The 15,869-nt window shown below is 39.0% G+C and overlaps 1 protein-coding gene across 1 annotated transcript in view; it reads right to left on the reverse strand.

The window, feature by feature from the left end:
- Positions 1 to 1,732: 1,732 nt before the first annotated feature.
- DYNC1LI1 (dynein cytoplasmic 1 light intermediate chain 1) overlaps positions 1,733 to 15,869 on the reverse strand; it is a 28,136-nt gene continuing 13,999 nt past the window's right edge. Inside the window, exons 3-13 of the mRNA XM_075587034.1 lie at positions 11,567 to 11,683; positions 11,002 to 11,232; positions 10,099 to 10,268; positions 9,563 to 9,656; positions 9,177 to 9,312; positions 8,232 to 8,343; positions 6,198 to 6,257; positions 5,617 to 5,658; positions 4,804 to 4,924; positions 4,547 to 4,690; positions 1,733 to 3,781 (exon numbers count right to left, since the gene is read on the reverse strand). Of these exons, the coding sequence (XP_075443149.1) occupies positions 3,669 to 3,781; positions 4,547 to 4,690; positions 4,804 to 4,924; positions 5,617 to 5,658; positions 6,198 to 6,257; positions 8,232 to 8,343; positions 9,177 to 9,312; positions 9,563 to 9,656; positions 10,099 to 10,268; positions 11,002 to 11,232; positions 11,567 to 11,683 (1,340 nt within the window). The 3' untranslated portion in view covers positions 1,733 to 3,668. The remainder of the gene's footprint in view (positions 3,782 to 4,546; positions 4,691 to 4,803; positions 4,925 to 5,616; positions 5,659 to 6,197; positions 6,258 to 8,231; positions 8,344 to 9,176; positions 9,313 to 9,562; positions 9,657 to 10,098; positions 10,269 to 11,001; positions 11,233 to 11,566; positions 11,684 to 15,869) is intronic.

A 15,869-nucleotide genomic window follows, 5' to 3' on the forward strand; every position in this document is an offset into this window, starting at 1 on the left:
ACACATCTAATAGGTGCTGCTTTCTGATTGGTCGTGACGTCACGTGATAGCACGATCAGTGCTGTATTATAAATTGGGGCTTTTGGGTTGTTCTGTACACCTTGATAAAGGGCATTTTTGCCTGAAACTAGTTGGTGGACCCCTGCTGCGGCCTAGGGGGGACCCTTTTGTCCACTTTTTATGTAATAAATCTATTTTGTTGTTGCTAAAAACCGTGAGCCTCCTTCCTTTACTTTGGGCAGTGCACTGCCTTATTTTTCTACTTGTTCCTGCCATCACCTGGGAGATTGCACTATGCCTATGAAGATTCTGAGATTGGATACTCCAGGAGAAACTGAGTGAGTTCACTTTTGTGGGTCGCTGTACCCCTTTTTTCTCTGATATGTGGGACGTTGGTCTGTACTATTAGGGCTTTGTTATGCTATATGCTTACATTGAAGGAGTTTATCCTAAACCTCAGTTTATGATGCCAAACAGGACTTGTTTTTTCTGATGCACTGGCTTTCTACACAACCCTTCACAAATCTGCCTAGCCGGTCAAGCATCAAGCGAGAAATTGAGATGCCGGCCCTAGGGGGTCAGTGTGCCTGGTCCAGTAATAATGGCAGAGTACCAGGCATACAAGTCAGAGGGTTAGCCTTTGTGTGGAGCCAAGTGTTCTTAGGGTCAACGGGGAGCTAAGGAGACACACCCACCTGTTAGGATAGTACACATTCCAAAGCCAAAGCATTGTTCTCTCCCCAGCAGCAAGACATTGAATGCTGCGAGGCCTGGTACTGAAGTCAGGGACTGGCATTCAGATCCTAACCCCACCAGCACAGTTCCCATTGGTCAATTCCAATGTCCCACCCTTTGGCACTGGCTTCACCTTCTTCAGATTGGCCTGTTCTGGACAGCCCCCCGCTCCAGATTGGCTCAGCGGTTAAAGGGACACAGCCGATTGGCAACATGGAAAACTGGGTACCAACCAAATGGAGGTTAGGAAACTATAAAAGCCGACACCAATCCAAGCTCCACAGTTGTCCTGTGTCGGGACTAACAGTACTGTGGACCGGGGGTGGTCTTCCCTCAAAACTGGAATGGACTTTCGGGTCAGCATCCAGGGTACATTAGCTTTGGTTGCACAATGCACCTAGCAAGCTACTGTAAGAGTATCCCCAGTAAGTCCCCTTTGTGGTTCGTTATTGCTCTGTTTTGTACATTTGGTTTACAGTTGGCTCCAGCCACCAAATAAACTTCCGTTTATTAAAAGGTGTACTGCCTGGTAATTGCAATCCCGAGTAGTCTGGTCAACACAAACCGTGACAGTTACCATGTACAGTACCATAAACCACTTAAATCATATTATATATTTAAAAAAAATACAAATTCATACAATTTACTTACACTAAAGATTGGAGACGGGAATAAAAAGCAACATACACAAGAAAACTTTTTTTGCTTACTTTAAAGTTCCCTCTTTTACATACAATAGTTATTTTACGTCATGTGATAGGTCTTCACTAGTTTTACCTTCAAACTTTCAGCTTTAAATAATAAAGTGTTATTCCTAGACAAGGTATTAATAAGCTCAGCTCTTAAAATCTTAATTTTCTGTAAAATAGTCTATTTCCCCCACTTCAGAAGCTCCTTTTGCAGAAGGGAATGCCCTTTTTGTTTATAAACCAGAAAGTATAAAAGGGGAAATTGAGACTTCGCAATGTTATTTGAAAGAATTTTAAAAGAAGCCATAAGTGTCTAATTTTTGCACCATTTTTAATGTGATAAATTGATTTCTATTATGAAAGAATGCACAAATCAACAGTTATCACAGTTATATTTTTGCTGAGCATACATTTTTTGGTGATAAACCAGTTTGTTTTCACCGTTTCCCTTACGCAACAATTAATCTAGCTGTTATTTTCTTGCAAATTAAGCCAGGACCAAAAAGTTTTTTTTTTTTTTTTTTTAACATTTTCATCCTTGTTCTTGAATGGTAAAAATTGGCACTTAATATACATATATTAACTACTAATGTGCATGTAAAACCGGAAATACTAGTGATCATGTTCTTTATTGGAAAACCTTATTTAATGCATGCACTTGTACCAAGCCAAATTCCATCAATAGCAAGGGGATTTAAATCCAGACTCCAAACTTCATCCCAGCAACAGACATGTGAGTAAATGAATACATGCTTTAGATACATAAACAAAAAGTCTGGCTAGGTCATGGACTGGTTTGAGAATTCATGCATGTGGTTATGTAAAAGCCATCATATCTTAAAGTGAAATTATATCTGCTAATGATCACACTTGCAGTACCAAATGAAGCCTATAAGCAATAGTCTTATGGCAATGTGCTATTGACCGTTCACACATTGGTTTTAACATCAACCATATGAAATAAAAATGTGAAACGACCCCATATTCAGGTAATGACATGCTCACGATATCCCCTTAAGTCTCTAGGCCCACATTAAACACAGTATGGTACTAATGAAACATTACAGCATCATACATAAATAATGCAAAGTCAGAAAATATGCATGAATAAATCAGTTAAGTTTGTGATTTAAAAATATCTGCATTATCTTCTTCTAGTTTTAATCACACATACAGTATGTGGGCTGACTGTGAAAGTTAGATATTGTACAGTTGCAAATGGTGTAAAACTGCAACTGCCAGGACTCAGACTAGAAAAAACAAATACATTGACTAAAATCACAATGGCATTTTCGCAGTCTGCACTAGCGTTTACTTTATTCCTATTCAAATTGCCAAAGGGTGTCAAATCTGAGGAATGTTAACTTTTTCCAATTATTAAACAGATAGTAGCAGGAAATAAAAAATAAATAAACATGTGAACAAATAAAATAATGGTTTAAATCTATGCATAGAATAAATACAACTTTATTAACCGATTGGACTGACATGACTCTTTTAGAACCAATCAATGAAATCCGAGACACATCATGTACTAATGCAGAGATAGATATATTATATATCCAAATCTAAAGACCGATAGTTTATACATAACAATTAAGTAAATCTCTGCCATTTTTATTCATACAAAAAAAAGGTTAATCAGTGCCTGAAGTAAACTGGTATTAGAACCTGCCCATACCTTCGATCATTTCATATGTAAGCACAGCAGCAATATTTGCCTGTTATTTGTATCCCAGAATTAAGTTCAGAATGTAATTATTTCTCTATCCGCTGCATACAGTAGCCCCCACAATTTTAACTTGACTTTTTTTGCTTCCTTTCAGCAAAAAAAAGTTCCCCATTTCTCATGCTATCTTCCAAAGGCTTCTAAAATAGTTGGAGGTAATGGTAATTCGTCAGCCTACGGAATTACATTGACACATCACCTACATTTTGAGGATTAAGTAATTAACCGATCCATGTTGCAGTTTTACAAAACGGTGGCTCAAGGAAACATGAGGGGGGCAAAAAAAATAATCTAAATGGAAGTATGTGCTGTAAAATCAGCTGTCCCATACGGTTGTCTACCTCACACAGACTCCTTTTGTTAAGCTGGGAAACATCAAGTGTCTTTACTTTATTAAAAAAAAATAAAATAAAAAGTGTTTCAACTCCATAGTTCCACAATCACTGAGGAAGGAAAAGGCAGAGGCAATTTAACATAACGCCAAGAAGTTGGACGAAGGGCTTTATTTGGTGTCTTCAAGATGCTTCGCTTTCTGTAGGGGATGTGGGTGTTGAAGAGGACACAATATCCGTTTTGCGGGAAATTCTTTCCAGTTCAGCTTGAACGTCTGTTAGCACAGGTTTTTGGCCTAAAAATGAATGACACGTTAGTTGAGTGACAAGAACACAATGCTTTTTAAAAACGTGACTATTATGCAAAAATGTAACCTAATGTGCTACTATGGGTTAAAACCATGTTACTGATACACTTAGAGAACCACTCATTCTTTATTACGTTTAATAATGTATGCAGTTTCAGACTTCATTTTGTTGTTGTGTTTTTGTCCTCTATACAAGTCTTTGAATCCTACCTGGGATACACTGAGCTCAGACCTGCTGTTCTTATTGAAATGTAATTACTCTAGCTACGTATTTATGTATAGCCCCTTGAAACTGTTGCCACATATTAGAGCCTCCCCACCAAAAAAAAAAAAAATACTGATAGCTTCACAATGCATTTTTCCATTATGTTAACATTAACAGTTTGCATTGTTGTAGTGGATCCTTCATTTCCAACAGTATTTTTCATGTTTCCCTTAAGTTCCAGGAAATAAGTAGGTGCACTGTGGAGGGTTATGTGCATCATGTATGGGAGACCATATGTATGAAAGTCAAAGTAAATGTTCAGTATCCTTAATAGGAAGGGAGCAAACCTAGATCTGTTTTATTTGTACTGAAGATGCATTGGAGAATGTGAGAAGACTGTGTTGGTCCATTCAAAGTTAGCACAACCTGCAATTAATATATACCTCCCCAGGACCAGTACAGGAAACAGAAGTTTCAACTAAACCTTATGACAATTATATTACATATTGAATCATTTCTTCTGGAGCACCAATTAATAGGCAGAATACCTGATTTTTTGGCAGAGGTTGGCAGACTGTTACCTCCTGAATTGCCAGCAGTGGTACCAGGACCCCCTGCACCTGGTGACCCCGTCTTCTTACTCAACAAACTGTTAAAGAAATTGGCTAGCACACCTTCGCTTGTTGTTCCAGCTGTGTTGGGGAAAAAAAAAAGGCACGTTTTAAAACCATTTTGATTACTACAGAAGTCTTTATAATTCAACAATGTCAAGTACTTGAAATAGACAAAATAGCCCATTAGGTACCTTTCATGTTGGGATCAATTTTCTTTGTGCCAGCAGGAACAGGAGACACGCTTACAGCATTAGAGCTTACTGATCTGCTGGGTGTCCTAGGGGACCCACCAGGGACCCTTGGAGAAGCATCCTGAAACAAGACAACGCTTGGAATAACGGCCAATATTACATTACATTCATAGCCTACCATATCTGTGCGGGTTCTTAATTTTGGGTCCCAACTTATCTCAAATTTTCAAGCTCCAATATAAATTATTCGGGGTATGACTGTACACCTTTAGGGCTCTAAATATTATTGTATTTAATGATACAGAAACACGGAGCGGTTACTAGGGCCTTTCAATACAGTGCTGAAAAGTCACATTTCAAGAGCCCCCAACCCAGCACAATGACGAAGCACTGTGGCACTTAGCAGAAAATACATATTTTGTTTAACATCTATTAGTATATGTAAAGTCAGTAAAACTTTATCGAAGAAAAAAAAGCCAGAAATGACTACGTGCTAGAATTTAACCATTTCCATATTTGAAAAAAATCCCCCTAGTGCAAGAGATATTTAATTTTGAAATTACTGTATAAAAATTATTGTCTGGGGGAAACAATTTGGCCACTGGGGTCAGCCTCACTCTGGTTGCCAACAGAAAGCCGTGAAATAATCATGGGATGCCACCAAGCTTTCCGATTGTGATCCTACAGCCATTTTTGTTTTTCCATACAAGTACTGGCGAAAGTATTACATTTAAAAACAAAAACTTTGTACTGAAAAAATTGCTTGCTCCACTTATAAGTGGATAAGCTATGTCAAAAGAAACTTCTACTTACTGGGCGTCCAGCTGCAGTTGGTGGTTGCTTTGCCAATTGTGACTGAATACAAGCAAAAAAAATAAAAAAATCAGCATTACAAGACTCAATTTTACATACCATATTTCCTCGATTCTAAGACGCACCATTTTTCACATTTTAACATGTCTGAAATCGGGATGCGTCTTAGAATCGATGTCTTTGAAAAAAAATGAGGCTGCAAGAGGGTGCTGCTGGAGTACCGGCCGGGCGTGAAGCTGGAGCCACCACAGCAGGGAGGGCTACTGGGTTACCCGCAGCTGGTGGAGGGAGGAGGTGGTGGTTGGTAGAAGCAGGGGAAGGTTGAAGGTGGGGCAGCTGCGCACACTCAGGAACTTTGTTCCTGTTCCTATATGGCCGCTAATTCGCGTCAACGTGAGGATCACATGATCTACGTTGCGGAATGACTTTCCATCGCCCGTAGTGCTGAGCAGGAGGTTCCCGTTTCCCCCCGAAAATGGTTCTTAAATCAATGGTACGTCTTACAATCGATGGCGCCTTACGATCAAGGAAATATGGTAGTTGGGGTTATTTCACTTTTCAGGACAAACTCATAGGTTTACCTGTTGCTTCATAAGAAATACTTGATCATCCTCTGCTACAATTTCCTTCTCATGTACAAACTGTAAAATAAACAATGCACCAATCACATCAAGTACAAACAGATAACCTAATTTATAACACACACACAAACACACACACACAAAAATAAACAAAAAAACTTCCATAATAAATGTCCATATTCCAGGTTTATTTAAGACACACATTTAATGTCCATATTTAAGACACACACACACACACACACACACACACACACACACACACACACACACACACACACTAAGAAGACAAAAAAAAAAAAAAACCCCAAAAAACAATACATTACTTTTTATAACAGCGGACAGCACATAAAACACAGACAAAGCTCAGTTTTAGCACATCCAGTGAAAATCATACACGATACAGTGCCTAAATATATATGTATAAATATCTATTAAGTAAAATGGTCTTTTAGTTTGACATTTTTGGCCAAAATTGTTGTAAGCCCCTGAGCCAACATCACGGCAGACCACAATTCAGGGGTCCCTAACGCTAATATAAATTCTTAATAACCTGTGTAATAACAGGAAGAATGATTTATAGTAAATCTGTCAATATTAGTTGCAAAGTTCTAAGTCTGATTGAAGCCTTTATTAACCTGTACATTACCAGGAAAAGCACTCTGATTTAGAGATGTCACAACCATCCTGCAAGCAAGCAAGTTCCCCTGTGTGGAAGATGCTATGGAGTGAGCCCTTAACCATTTAAATGTGGGAGGGGGTGAGCTTAAATTAAGTAGGAGGTTGCCAACCTCCAATCAGCCAGGACTAGCTGAAACACAATTGTAAAATATTTACTTAATAGATAAGTGAATAATTATTTACTTAATAGATATTTATACATATATATTTAGGCACTGTACCGTGTATGATTTTCACTGGATGTGCTAAAACTGAGCTTTGTCTGTGTTTTATGTGCTGTCTCTGGTTTTAAATATATAATGCCATGCTCAGTAGCACTCCTCTGTGACACTCATATGCTTATATATATGTTGTGGTTATTTTGGGGGTTCAATAGGAGCTTGTTAGGTGTCCAGTATATTTTACAATTGGTATAACAGCATAATCAATTAAAATAATGGATTCCAGACATTAGTGTGTCTTTTCAGGTTATTTACCAACATTTTCAAATGCCATAATACATAAAAATGTGTGTCTGTCCTTATCAATGTATGTGCCTTGCAACTCTAATAACCGCCTCTACCGATTGACAAGTAAAGCGGAATGATTGAACACTGGCAGAGGGAGAAGGCAAGCGGAGATATTTTATTCCAGAATGCTCTCAACTTATCTTTTAGCTCATTCCAAAGGCTTCTTTGCAATAGCAAGTTCTGGTTAATTGGCATGAAAAGTAAATGTCATAGGTGGTTTTGAATAACGCCTTCAAAATGAAAATGGTTAACCTGATCATAAAGTGTCAAAAAAATTCTCATGTGATTAGTTAACATTTTTAAGCATTACTTTGTCCTTTAATGCAAGAGAATTTGGTTTAAAAATAAATACGTCTTCACTAAAGGAGCAGAAGATGTTTTTCTGTAATAGGTTTGAAGCAGGGGGTCTCCGGAGCTGAACCGTGTTAATTTCAGCTACGAGGACACCCTGCTCTCCGAGATACTTACCTCCGTAGGGGGTGCCGGTAGCAGCTCCAGCTTGTTTAAAGGTCCTGGTCACACCGATCAATAGAAAGCCGCAAAGGATGATGTCATGGCTTCCTATTGGCCTGCGGGACATTTAAGCCGCCATTATGTCCCCCACACACAAACCAGCCAGAGCTGCTACTGGCACTCTTTACGGAGCTAACCCTTTTGGAAATCAGGTCTCTACAGAGCTGAAATTAATGCAGTTTAGCTCAAGAGACCTACTTCAAACAGATCTAAAAAAATAAAAAAGAATGCAGGATTGCTGCTTTAAGGTGGTATTACATTTACTGTACTCTTGAGTATGTGGCATTGAAAATAGCAATTCTGTTAAAGTTTATTGAAGTTAAATCTAACTCACCTTTCGTACAGGTGGTTTTGTTACGGTATCTTCAAAAGGGTCTTCCAGTTTTAGTGTTTGAAAATTTTCGTGTAAAATTCCTATCTTCTTTTCGTTATCCCATCCTGCTGGACTGAAAGCAAAATAAATGACAGGAGAATAAAATGGTCCCATGCGTTGTTCTCAAACCAACACAAGAGAACGCAAAAAAACAGATAGTCCTCCAGAATTCTAAAAAATACAAACACAGTTCGTATTGAGACCATTAAATGTGCCTCCAGCACATCTGAATATGCGGTTAGTAAATGGTTCCAAACATTTCCTTGATGAGAGAATGTTGGCAAAAAATGGCCCTTCAACTTGAATATGCAATTTTGTATTCCGGATAGTTGAACATTTATTAAAACGATGAATGTTAAACTATTACACAATCCACATCTTTTTCGCATGCCTCACCAAGATTAACTTAGAAAGGAAATAAGGCAAGTATTTTTTTTCCCTGCCTTACACCAACTAATATGCAAGCTCATGCAAGGGAAGATTGGTTATCAGAAGGATTTAGGGGGCTGTTAGTTTAGAGGATGACTTTCTTTAAAATTCCCTTTCTTTGCGATTAACTACAACAATTCTCCAATAGAATTCTTAAAATCAATAGAACGTGCTGGTCACCACTTGTTTGCATTTCATTTATTTTTACATTTAGAGATATCTCCTTGCCCTTTCCAACAATCTTTTTAATTTAATCTGATGCGCCTTTCATCAGCTCTAAGCTTTTGAAATATTAAGTGGCGGTTAAAATGGAGCTCCCCCCACAGCCAAGTGCAGTCTAAAGGTTGCCTTGGTAACCTCAGAAGCTAAAAAGTAAGAAAACAACTTGCCACTAAAAAAAAAAAATTCAACAAAAAAGAAAAACAAAGAGGGCAACATGCTCAGGAAGAAAAATTGTAACATTACTTAAGTACTTACATAAACACTGCATCCTTTTCCACAACCACAGCAGCCATGTTAAATGGGAATCCATATAATTGTTGGACAATGTATTTATATACAATGTCAATGTTTTTATTTTCCTTTATTGACGTGTAAATAAGTGCTGCACCATCTTTATATAAAATCGTTAAAGAAAACAAAATCACTTAACATATAATGTTCATGAGATCTCCCCTCTCGGGAGACTGGATTTCCATTTATCACTAGCAAGACATGACATGGCTGAGAAGCTCTAAAGACAAAAAGGTGTCCGCCTGCTGGCTGCCCACACAGGAAAACAAGCAGACACAATTACAACCACTTTAAGACCTTTTAAGTGTACTGTTTTACACTTCCATGCACTGAACTCATGAGAAGGATACATTGTAAACAAAACCTCCTGATATGTGATTGAATAAAGTCGAAGTGCTCATCTTTGTAGTCGTGTTCTTTTTCCAAAATACTAATGGCATCACACTGGAATAAAAGCAAAAACAGAGAATGGACTAATGGAGGCCACCACAATTCTTATACATTGTAGTGGGGGGGAAAAAAACAAAGAGAACAATATGTCCTGGGATATAACAGAATTCATCTTAATTTTTAGCATTAGTTTAAAAATGGGCAACAGAACACAGTTTAATCATATTTAAATTACAAAGAACACAAATTAAGCTTTATACAGCAAGAGTACAATCAACACTTCAAAGAAACCAATACAGATTGTGATACAAATACAAACTTAATAGAAAGGACCTCTTGGATTTAAAAAGCTCAAGGGCAACATTATAAACGTTGCATTCTTATGTTAGCCCATTAACAAGGAGACAACCCACTACAAATGATTATTAGGAAGCATTGACCGAGTATAACAGTATAGTAACAGTATAAAACAAGGTAGGGAGGTCATTTAACGAACCTTTGTGCAAACAACTACTATGGGAATGCCTAGGTTGTGTGTAAGGGTGTCTTCTCCCAGTGGTAAAATCACACTGTCATCTCTATCTTCTTGCGAAGACGTACTTCTTCTTTGAGGGGAGGATGGAAACTCTTCTCCAGGTTCAACGTATTCTTGAAAATGTCTTACAACTGCAAATACAATTAAGCACATTGATGCTGAGCAAACTATTCATTTTAAGCATGTACATAGTCTCCTAGTATTGAACTACAGGGGACAGCGACTGCTGTAAATGTACACCAAGGTCAGGATTTTTCTGAAGCAAATATCCACAATACAATTACAGTCTTATCGCAGTTTTGTATTAATAAAATATATGTTACCAGGAAAAAAAATACATTGCCAGTTACTTCTCGTTTTCAAGTATGTCCTGGGCACAGAGTAAAGTTGACAACATTGTAGGTTTTACTAGCTATTTTGCTCCAAAAATACTTATCTGTGCAAAGAAAGTCCTTGGTTAAAAAACAAAGTCTCCCTTTGTATAAATCAAGTTAATTTTTTAGGGTGTGAAAATGGAGCTCAAATTAAATGACAAAATTGGTACAACCTACAAATATGAGCGTCAGCATTAAAATTATGTTTAGTAAATCATTGCCCTATTTATGTTTGATTGCAAATCATTTTAATTGTAGGAACATTTTTTACCATTAAGTAACTACCATATTAAAGGCTAAAAGTGCACTTAGTAAGTATGATTTTTCAAAGCAATTGAGTACTGCTGCATTTCTTCATTAGTCCAAATTGCCGCTGTCTTACAATACATATGTCATACATTCTGAGTAAGGATAGAATGTAATGCATCCCAAAATTACTATCTTAGAACGTAAACACTGGACATAAAAGTAATAAAACTGCACCACTTACTTTTCTCTTCCATCTCTTTCATTTGTTCCGGTGGAATCTTCAGTTTGTCCATGTGTCCTCGGATTACACTAGCCCATTTTTGTAATGAATCCAGAGCCAACCATGGCCGTGACATGTCTACTATCAACATAACTAATGTGTCCCTAACACTGCTGGCATCCACAGCAAATTTCAGGAGGCCTTTGTGATACAGATCGCCGTCCAAGATCCACACATTACATCTGGTTTGATCTGCAGTAGAATTAAAACAGGTTGTAATATAAAATCACAGAACATGTACGAAGTGATCATGACCATATTCAGCTGTAGATAATCTGAACCAAATCTAAATACATACTATATGCTGCATAGTACTACTATATAGAAAACAGTTTTATTTGTCTTAAAAGGACTTGCAGAGTGAAGAAAACGTAAAAAATGTAATAAAAATAAATAAATAAAGGGCAAATGTGTTTGAAACACATTGTTCAGTAATTCATTTGAGAACCTCCGGCAACATAGATGTTACAATAGTTTAAAGAGCACGTCTAGTTACATCTGCACTAAATAAATGAGAATTACTTGCCGTCTCGGTCTTCATCATGCACATTTATGTACAGATACTCCATTCCTCTTCCTTTCTTGTACTCCTCAATTCCCTGAAGTTTTCCTATTAAACTGGTTTTGCCTGCTCCATCCTCGCCTGCAGCAAACAAAGAGGTGGACATTATATACACATAAAAAACTGCTCCTACAAATGACTAAAATCATTAACACAATCTTTTATCAAGACGGTAAACAGAACTGGTAATAATAAGAAAAAGTTTTATATGTGGTGTTTGAATCAGAGTTCCTAATGTTTTCTTATCAGGCAGAATTTTATAAAGTGTGATAATTTGTATAGTAAAAACAGAAATGTGATTCCTGATAACTTCTACTAGTCCATCCATGGCAGCAGTGCATGAGATGAGGGAATAGCCTCTGTCATCTCAAGGTAAGACACAGACGTCTGACCTGTTCGCAGCCTTATATTATAAGATTATAACTCCTCCTATGCCTGCTTCAGGTCAGCTGTATGTAACATATGCAAAGAAAAACTGAAGCATAGTATAATAAAAAGGATAGAAAATGTACTGCAAGAATCTGCACAAAAAGAAAATAGAGGTGGGAACTAGGCCTTTGCTGCAATGGAGGGACCAGGAGAAAAATCAGTGAGCAAAATGTCCGTTTTCTCTCCAGTCCCTCCATGTCAGCGTATGACATAAGGGAATGTCCTAAAGCCGTTCTCCCCCTCAAGAAAATCTTGGGTTGGGCAAATTATAGCGACACAGCTGCCTGGAACACTTTCCTTCCAATGTCAGCTTCTGTGGATACATTTATTGGGTAGTGTTTTGAGAATGGATGTAGGGAAGACCAAGTTGTTGCTTTGCAGATTTGTTCTGCTGATGCCTAATGTTTCATAGACCAGGAAGTTGCAATTGCTCTGGGAAAGTGAGCCTTCAAAGAAATTGGCTTCTAAATTATTTACATAGTTACATAGATGAGGTTGAAAAAAGACGTACGTCCATCAAGTTCAACCTATGCTAAATTTAGACAACAGATACTTTACCCATACTTACTTATTGATCCAGTGGAAGGCAAACAAAAAAACCCAGTGTCATATCATCCAATGATATCTCATAAGGGGAAAAATTAATTCCTTCCTGACTCCAAGAATTGGCAATCGGATTAATCCCTGGATCAACATCCTTCCCATGGTTACTTATTTGGTATATCCCTGTATACCTTTCCCATCTAAAAAGATGTCCAACATTTTTCTGAACAAATCTATTGTATCTGCCATCACAGTCTCCATGGGTAATGAATTCCACATTTTAACTGCCCTTACTGTAAAGAACCCTTTCCTTTGTTGCTGGTGAAATCTCCTTTCCTCCAACCTTAAAGGATGTCCCCGAGTCCTTTGTACTGCCCGTGGGATGAATAGTTCTTTTGAAAGCTCCTTGTATTGTCCCCGAATATATTTGTATATAGTTATCATATCCACTCTTAGACGCCTCTTTTTTAATGTAAATAAATCTAATTTAGCTAGCCTCTCCTCGTATGTTAGATTGTCCATCCCCTTTATTAATTTGGTGACTCTTCTCTGCACTCTCTAGTTCCAGAATGTCTTTTCTAAGGAGTGGTGCCCAAAATTATACTCCATATTCAAGGTGTAGTCTTACTAATGCTTTGTAAAGGGGGCATAATTATGTTTACTTCCCTTCCATCCATTGCTCGTTTGTTGCAAGATAAGATCTTGTTTGCCTTTGCAGCTACTGCATGACTTTGGGCACTATTGCTAAGCCTGCTGTCTACAAGCACTCCTAAATCCTTCTCCATCAAGGATTCCCCTAATATATCCCCATTTAACTTGTAAGTCGCCTGTTTATTCTTGCTTCCCAAATGTATAACCTTACATTTATCTCTATTAAACCTCATCTGCCATTTACCTGTTCAAGTTTCCAGTCTCTTTAAGTCCTTCTGGAGAGAAATTACATCCTGCTCTGATTCTATTACCTTACACAATTTAGTATCATCAGCAAAGATGGAGACTTTGCTCTCTATGCCAATCTCAAGGTCATTAATAAACAAGGTAAAAAGCAGGGGTCCCAGTACCGATCCGTGAGGTACTCCACTCATGACCTTAGCCCAACCTGAAAAAGTTCCATTTATGACAGCTCTCTGTTGTCTATCCTTCAAACAGTTTTCAATCCCAGGTGCATATAATTTTCACGGTGTCCAATTTCCTTTATTTTGTACACCAACCTCGTGTGGAACCGTATCAAAAGCCTTTGCAAAATCCAAGTAGACCACATCAACTGCATTACCCTGGTCTAAATTTCTACTTACCGCCTCAAAGAAACAAATAAGGTTAGTTTGGCATGATCTATCCTTCATAAATCCATGTTGACTATTACTAATAATTTTCAAGTCGTTTCCCCACTACTGAAGTCAGGCTTACAATCTGCATTACAATCTTCTGAACATCTGTGATAATGTTGGACTTTCTTGTAAGACCTCCAAAAACAGACCATCATAAGGCTATGGCCCCAGTCTTGCCGGATGTCGCGTGCACAGTTAAAAGCCACATTGTGCGGTCTGTAGGGGAGCGACTCCATGACGCGGGGGCGCAGCCATGAGAGGGCATATCTAACCTTCCATTGGCTGCACGCCGACATGTGAATGCGTCCCAGCACGGTGGTGAAGACAAAAATTCTGGTCTTCCCTGCTGGCGTACACGTCATCGTGCTTTGCGCACCCCCACACACGTAGCCACTGGGGCTGCCCCATAGAGGGCTGTACTGTGGTGTGCGCACGCTACCGCCGCCTACACTGGGCTGTTCTATAGTGCGTGCGCTTGCTGCGTGGCATTTATAGTTGGCTGAGGTTAGTCACCCATTCTATAATAGGACCGCACGCGCACGGCAGTGTACGTGGAACCGTCCGAAATGGGGGAAGATGAGGAAAATAATGAATTCACGCTGTTACCGCCACTGAAATGTAGGTGTGTGTGTGTGCGCGCACAATTAATAATTTATTAACGTATTTATTTAAAACTTATTTATACACACACGCACGCACGCACGCACACACGCACGCACGCACGCACGCACGCACGCACTATAGAACGGCACTCTTATGATGAAACTGTGAAAGCATGAACACCAAGGCATGGGTTAAAGTTTGACGGTCAGCAAGATTATCTCAACAATCTACTGGCGAATACAGCTGGAGGAAACTTTGAAGAACTGAATAAAGTCTGTGGACAATGGACCATCCCTAAAGACTTTTGCAAACACAACTTTACTAACTTTACTAAGGCAAATCTGCGACCATCCATTTTACTACACTAAGCCACAGAAAGGAGATAACAGGAACATGCTGTGAAGAAGATACATCGAGTAAGGGCACGGAAAATTGAATATGCATGATGTAAAAATTAAGTATAAATACCAGTGTTTAAGGAGAGATAAGTGTTTGCTCTTATCACACTGAGGCAACACTACTGTTATCATAATTGTGTGCTGTGCTATTAAACAAAATGTACTTTGAGAAACTTGTGTGTCAAACTCGCCTTCCTTCAGATACCCAACTGAATTTTTTTTTGTTCTGACAGTTTTATTTTTTGTGTCAATCAGATTTGAAAAATAGGAATAAATTTTGCTACAATTGTTTCTCAGAAACAAAAACAAAAAAACTGAAAGATTTCACATGATCGAGATAGTTATAGATATACAGCAGGGCCCCGCTTCTCGGCGCCCCGCTTTTCGGCGATCCGCTGATACGGCGGCACCGAGAAGGGGACCGCCATCTTTAATTCCGAGTCGCGCATGCGCAGAACAGGCGGTTGCGCCCGGCGTGCATGCGCAGACCGTTGTCTGCGCGCACAGACCATAGGCCGCTCATGCGCAGAACGGCGAAAACGCCGTTCTGTGCATGTACAGAACTGAAAATCGCCGGATCCGCTTTCCGGCGATTTTCACCATACGGCGGACCCCTGGAACGGAACCCGCCGTATTCCCGGGGCCCTGTTGTAATAAAAAAATGAATAGACGAGATCGTTCTGTGGCTAACGAAATGTTTTAATTTGTGCGAGCTTTCGAGATACACTGATCTCTTTTTCTGGTGGTGTTACAATGGAAGGGTTTTACTTAAAAACAGTGCATCTTGGAATGTACTGTATCTGTGACTGAAGCCTATCCCTCCCCCCTGTGCAGTATGCGATTTATGACTTAGGCTGCAGCCCCGCTGGCGCTGACCGCGCTCATGCTTGAGAGCGGTGACGTCACCAGCTCTCCAAGCTGGAGCGCAGAGTGTCCTTGCTATTTCGCAAGCGCGCACGGAGGGCA

The sequence above is a fragment of the Ascaphus truei genome, chromosome 2 (assembly GCF_040206685.1).
Source record: "Ascaphus truei isolate aAscTru1 chromosome 2, aAscTru1.hap1, whole genome shotgun sequence".
Classification (NCBI taxonomy): Eukaryota; Metazoa; Chordata; class Amphibia; order Anura; family Ascaphidae; genus Ascaphus; species Ascaphus truei.